The 7,215-nt window shown below is 34.5% G+C and overlaps 1 protein-coding gene across 1 annotated transcript; it reads right to left on the bottom strand.

Annotated features, from left to right (window-relative positions):
* Window positions 1-1,444: 1,444 nt before the first annotated feature.
* LOC126076392 (olfactory receptor 6C2-like) lies at window positions 1,445-2,374 on the bottom strand. Its single transcript, XM_049884925.1, has one exon. The coding sequence runs from the start codon at window positions 2,372-2,374 to the stop codon at window positions 1,445-1,447; it is 930 nt and encodes a 309-aa protein (XP_049740882.1).
* Between the last annotated feature and the right edge of the window lie 4,841 nt (window positions 2,375-7,215).

Below are 7,215 nucleotides of genomic sequence, written 5' to 3'. Positions count from 1 at the left end.
TTGACCTCATTGTGTTTCCAAGACTGTAAATCTTCATGGATGCAGTTTGCTACATCTTTCTCCCGTGGAGCCACTCACTGCTGGTTTCAAACCACTGACCTTTTGGTTGGCAGTCAACTGCTTTAAATCAGTTGCCTTAGACAGCCACATATATTGTTGGTTTGGTGTCTCTGATTTCTTTTAAACAGTAAGTTTCTACGATGTACAAAGAATTATTGCTTCATTTAGTTGTTTTGAGTTTGGGTACTGTGTTTTGTTCCTAAGACTGGCTTAACAAAGTACCATAAAATTGGATGCTTTAAACAACAGAAGTTTTTAAATAGTTCATCACTGTTCTGGGCTGTGGCAGTATAACTCCAACGTCTGCCTCCATTTTCCTTCTGCATCTGTCTGGCTCCTTGTCTCTTCTCCTTTTCTTATATGGACATGGCTCATATTGGATTAGGGCCCACCCTACTCCAGTAGGACCTCGTGTTAACCCAACTAATTACATCTGCAAAGACCCTATTTCCAAATAAGGTCACATTTACAGGTACCAGTGGTTTGGTCTTCAACATAACTTTGTTGGGGACACAAACCTGTAACAGATATTTATACTCTATTTGAGCAATTGGATATTTTTTCCAATTTTAATAACTTTATTTCCTCAACTGTAATTATCATTTTGACATTATGCTTTTAATTTCATGGCTTTTTTTGAAAAAAATTTTTACCTACCTTATTTATTTTCTGTATAATCTCTGAATTTTTTAATTTTAAAATTTCAGCATTTTATGTTTGTATGTATGTGTATGAATATTTAAATTCTACTCAAAACACATTTATTTGGACATACATTTATTTTTGTTATATTTACTTTTATATTTTATAATGTGACTTTTTAGTAGTGGCAGGCTTTTAAAATTTTAGTCATATAGAATTATTAATGAGCTAAATAAATTCAGGGATATTATCAATTCTTAGTCTCTGCTTGGGACTAGGTCTACCAACAACTAGGTGTTCAAAGAGATTTAACTTAATCAGTTATTAAAGATTTCAGCAATTTTTAGATTAGAAGTGGTAATGAACACTTTAAATCAAGTTTTTTCCTGCATGTCACAGAAAATTCAAGGTAAGCTACTTTCTTATTTGTTTTATATTTTGTTTCATTTTCAGTTTTTTTTTTTTTTTTTTTTGCTAGATTCGAAGTAAAATCAGGCTTACATTTACTAAAAAAAAAATATTATCGTTTCTTCTGATTAGGGATATTGACCTGAAAGGATTTGTTTGTGAAAGAAATAAAGAGTACACTTAAGTGGTGGTGGGCGTTTTTTCTGGGTGCAGTAAGTGTTTGAGAAGGTTAGCCTCAACAGAATGCAGATCAAGAAGAGACAGACAGATTTGGAACACCATTGTTTGTTCTTAGCTTGATATTTTATTCCTCGACTTGACCATCCTCTTACTTCTATATAACAAATGCAATTCTTTTGAAGGAGTCACTGAAGGCCTGTCTCACTTGTTTGTTTCTCAGAGTGTAAATGAATGGGTTCAACATGGGAACAATGGACGTGATTAGCACTGACACACCTTTATTACTATCCACTGATTGCTTTCCTGAAGGATTGACATAGATAAAGATACAGCTGCCATAGGTGATGGAAACCACAATCATGTGGGAAGAACAGGTGGAAAAGGCCCTTTTTCTCTGATGGGCAGAGGGGAACCTTAGAATGGTCTTGACAATGTATATGTAGGACAGAACAACACATATAAGGGTCAGAATGAAAGTGAGCACAGCACAGACAATAACCAATTGCTCTATGAGCCATGTGTCTGAGCAAGAAATCTTCAGGATAGGAGGTGCATCACAGACAAAATAATCAATCATATTTGAATCACAGAATTTCAAGTTTAGGAACAAAGTAAGTGGTGGGAATATGATCAGTAAGCCAGCCATCCAACAGCAGAGGACAAGTATCTTGCAGACTCTGCTGCTCATGATGGTCACGTAATGCAGTGGTTTGCAGATGGCCACGTAGCGGTCATAGGACATGATAGCCAGAAGGAAAAATTCTGTCACTCCAAAGACATCAGTAAAAAATACTTGAATCACACAAATATTATAAGTAATTGATCTGTCGCCTGTTGCTATGTTGTACAAATATCTAGGAATACAAGCAGATGTGAATGAAATTTCTAAAAAGGCAAAATTTTGTAGGAAAAAGTACATGGGTGTTTTGAGGTGGGAGTCCACTAAAGTGAGGGATATGATGGTCAGATTTCCACTTATACTCAACATATACGTGAGAAGTAGAAAAATGAAAATTGGAATCTGAAGTTTTGGGTCATCTGTCAGTCCCAGCAGGATAAAGGTTGTTATTGTGTAGTTTTTCATCACTGACTTCTAAATTTTATTCAATATTCGTGTGAGGTTTAGAGATATTTTGATTGAATAGAATGGTATCAAAGTCAGAGAGTGATAAACAATGACTACTAGGGACGGCACAGTTGTTTGTCAATTCATTGTATTGTGGTGGCTTGGGTGTTGCTATCATGCTTGTGGTTGCTATGCCACCAGTATTTCACATACCAGCAGGGTCACCCACGGTGGACAGGTTTCAGTGGAGCTTCCAGAGTAAGATAGGCTAGGAAGAAAGGCCTTGTGATTTACTTCAGAAAATTAATCAATGCAAACCTTTGGATCACAACAGAATATTGTCCAAATCACTTGTTATCAGGAGGGATCAATTGTTAGAGCAGGAACGAGGGCAGGGAGACCCTTGGTTAAATGCATTAGCACGGCAGCCACAAAGATGGACTAGAATACACCAGCAACTGTGAGGATGACGCAGGTCTGGACATTTCCCTCCATTGCCTATAAGATCGCCATGAGTCAGAGTCAACTCGATGGCAGCTAATTACAACAAAAACCAGGGACTGCAAACTAATTCATATGTAGTTTCTTCCATTTATTGATAATTAATATTGTCAATATTCTGATGGACTTGGCTGCTCATCTGTTTATTTTATTGTATTTTTATGATAGATTTTTAAAAATATTCAAAAAAAATCAATCTACCATTCCAACAACCATTTTTATTTCACATTTTTAATCAATACTCAAGATTGGATTTTCCCACGTGATTAGATTTGACCCACAATATGATGTGAGTCAACAAAATTATACTTTCTTTTTACATCCAGGAATTATTCCCAATTTAAAGGTATTTAATCCTAATCATTTGTTTCATGTCTTTCCTTTAAGACTTGATGCTTGATAAAATGTGAGTGTGTAACAAAGAATTTGGTGTCCTTACATAGCCTTTGTTAATCCCTCTGCAGCTTGTGTTTTCTAATCCCTCACTATGACAAAGCATACTTATGTTGCTTTGTTCTGTGTCTTAATGCAACTGTCACATCATTGGATTACTCCCTTGGCTCTTTCTATGATTCCCTGCTAGTCTGTAGTTTACCCTCAATATCCACTGGTATACACAATGCAAAGCGTATTTTAATGCACAATTCATTTGCTATAATGAAGAAATGTTTGGTCCAAGGATACACAACTTGAAAAAAAAAAAAAAACATGTTTCTCTTATGTTTTTAGTATATTTAGTTAAGTATGGCACACAGTCTCATACCTTGTTATCAGTATCACCAAGTTCAAAATCAAGCAGAATACTACATATGCTCTCCAAGCACTGCCTGTCTTCACTCACTTCCTGGGTCTTACCTGCACCGGTGATTAAGGGCAGACCTTCTGCAGCCAAATCTCTACAGTTCAATACCCGGCTTTCCACTTACATCTGTAAGATCTTGGGCAAGTTTTCAACCTCTCAGGCCCCAGTTTTCCTACAGAAAAAGGGGGATAATAGCAGTATCTACAACATACAGTTAAAGTGATTAAAACGGGTAATACAGATAAAAAAATACAGATAAGACATATATAAAACAATCTGGTACGTAGGAATTACTTCACATCTGTCAGCTCTTACTGTTTTTTGATTTCTCACAGATAATTCATGTAATGTGATCTCAAAATTACAAAACCCAAAGTAAATTTTATGCTCTGTGTATCCCATATCTTCCTCCTCTGACTTTATGTCTCTTATAATAAAACTAATAGATTATCAAAAACTTACCATGTGATAAGTCTTATAGTAAGCACTTCACATGGATCATCTGTCTGTAAAAACAACAACAACCACTACCACCACAACAACTTCTTTCCTATTCTTTCCCCTTCTCCACTCGTTTTGACTCCTTGTTCTCCCAAATTGTGTGGACACATCTACTTATTCATGATTTTCAGCCTGAGCTTCACTCCCAGTAGACAATCTTCTAAAATGCTATTATCTGTGTCCACTGGACCCCATTTGTCCTATCATATAGCTGTCACTTTTATCTGAGTGCTTCCTCTGAGAAAGTAAGTTTGTTGAATCAGGTGACTATCTTTTTTTTTACTGGGAGAGCTACCACAACTAACACAATCTTATACTTACAGTGAGTGCCTAAGAAATATTTGTTGTATAAATACACTTATCTAGTTCATTTGCAGACATATTCGAAGCTGTTTTCTGTTCTATTTGAAATTCATTTTGTAACTGCTTTGCCTCTGATTTTAATTATTGAAATTTTTAAGGTTCTATCTTTAACATTGAGCTTTTATTTTGTATTTGATTCAGTACTTTTGCTAGTGAATAAAGTCATACCATGAATAAAGCCATACCAACTATTATCCTCGCTGCTTATGTTATTACCTTCTTTGCTGACCAAACTGTTAACTGGCATCCCTCTTTGCTTTAGTGCCAAGCTGATAAATAGTTGAATCTTTGTTGATTGCTATTTGTGTTTGCTTGAAGATTCTGTTAGTAAGATATTCAAACCAGCATTAACAAAACAAAACAAAACAAAACAAAAAAAACTCAGAAAGATTTGTGGATCTTTACGTAATAATTCAAATAGCTAGTTACATCTGATTTTGGTAAATTACAGCAGTTTGCTTCTCAGAGGAAATTACTATGTACAGCTCCCAAAGTTGAAAGTAAGTGAAATCATAACCACTGTGTTTACTCTTCTGAGGGTTAGTAATAGCTTTGGCTGATTCTTTAAAGGCAATATTTCTAAAGGCTGATCTGATGAAGGGGACCCACTTAGAAAAGACTTGCGTGGGATCTGCTTGTCTTTCTGCTTAGGAACCCCACTTACCCTCACTGGTTCTCTGGACAGACCTACAACTCTGAGTTTTTTCATTTCCAGCACAATTGAGAAGACTGTCTAAACAAGGACTTTGTCCCTTTTATGCCTAGGAAATATGGCCTAGCTCTTTTGGTTGAAAATAGAACATTGTTCAAACATTTACCCCTCTGGTTTTGAAAGAGTTGATTCTATGACCTCTCTGGATAGCGTGAGAGACTTTTACACAAGATTTACATTTGATTTATTTGCTAAACCTTGAGCTAAATAATAAACGGGTCTGGTGACTCAAGCTAAAAGTCACTAATGAGTCTTCTTTAAAATGAATTTGGGCAAAAATCCAGCAAGGTGCACCAGTGGGGACAGTGTCCTCAGGGAAACAAAGAGGCAACAATAGCAATAGACTGGCCAAGATACTACAGAAAAAAAATTAGGTGGTAAAGAACAAGTCTGGCTTTCCTGTTTTTTTTTTTTTTTTTTAGTACCACCTAAGCTGTCTGATAAGTGGTAGAAAAAATGAAGGAAAGGCAGATTTGTTGACTTCTTCATCTGCCATTTTTTTTTTCAAATATTAAAAAGTTAACAAAACTGGATAATATTAGAAAACTCAAAGCTAGTGATAATTCTTTTTAAAATTTAAGGAAATGTATGTGTTTTGTATGTGAATATTTATAAAACAACAATACGCTTTACATTTGTAACCTGTAATCGTATCAATAATCATAGAAGTGTTGCACCATATATAATACGTGTTCTGGGGTAAACCATTTGTATTTTTAAACCAATCTCATTAGTTATAAGCATATGTGCAGCTTTCCTTATTATTTAAAAAGAGTTTCATAGTATTCAATTGCACGATTCTATTGTATTCTCATAGAAATCCCTGGGTAGTACAATGGGTTAAATGCTCTACTTCTAGCTGGAAGATTGGTGTTCAAACCCACCCAGAGGTGCCTTGGGAGACAGGCCTTGGTTCTGCTTTGGAAAGGCCATGGCCTTGAAAACCCTATGAGGCAGTTCTACTCTATATACATGGCGTTGCTTTGAGAAGGAATGGGTTTAATGGCAATTAAAAACAACATCATATTCTCATATATTTTGCTTCCTATGTCTTTTTCACAACTAACAATTTCTAGAGAAAGCACATTTAGATGAAATTCTGGAAGTGGTCTATCACGATCAAAATATATTCACATTTCAAAGATTTTAGATTAAGTTACCTAAATACCTTCAGAAAGATAATACCAAATTATATAGCTAGAGTGTTTATATGTTTCTATACTTATATCCATACCTAGTTTAAAATGTATGGCCATGTTTTATGGCTGTGCATGATGTGAATGTTTTTCATTAGTTTGTCATTAGTTTTAATTTTGTGTTATGCTATTTTTGATATACGGAAACTGGTAAAACTGGTACTACCTTTTGGAATTTTGTATTTTTACCTTTTTTAAAAAGTTATATATTTTTATGTTAATTTCTATGTGTTTTATATATGATTGTTATTTTAGTAAGATCTTGCTTTTTAATAAGAAAGATACTATTGTTAATCTTAATTTTATACTTTTTACCTATCTAAAATTTATTTGCTTCTACAGAATTTACCTATTTCACTGTTGTATTTTTTCTAGTGGTTACCCTGAATATTTGACACAAATATTTAAGACTTTTTAAAATATTGGTTTGTAGAGATAGTCCCTCTTTTTATCCTCCTCCCAAAGAAGAAAGATGCTTAGCATATTTTTTTGTACACTTTATTGTTACCATCCTCTTCTTCCCCTTTCACCACTGTTTAAGATATAGTTATATAGGGCTTTACATCAAGAGAGTTATACACTTTTTTTTAAAACAATAAGCTTGATTTTGGATGTTATTGTATATAGTTTAATGTCAAGACATGTGTACTTCCTTCTCAGAATAAACACTTCCTTCCATGTTCACTTCTGCTTTTTATGCTTAGTGATTTCTTGAGATTGTCTGTGAATAGTGAGTTTTCATTCATCTTAGGAATTCTTTTTATTTTGCCTCATATATGAATAA

The sequence above is a fragment of the Elephas maximus genome, chromosome 4 (assembly GCF_024166365.1).
Source record: "Elephas maximus indicus isolate mEleMax1 chromosome 4, mEleMax1 primary haplotype, whole genome shotgun sequence".
Lineage (NCBI taxonomy): Eukaryota > Metazoa > Chordata > Mammalia > Proboscidea > Elephantidae > Elephas > Elephas maximus.
The sequence above is the reverse complement of the archived record's forward strand: the minus strand, read 5'-3'. Positions and strand labels throughout refer to the sequence as shown.

What these genes read in the sequence shown, in the direction of transcription:
- LOC126076392 (XM_049884925.1), bottom strand. Translation starts at nt 2,374, where the DNA reads ATGAAAAACTACACAATAACAACCTTTATCCTGCTGGGACTGACAGAT.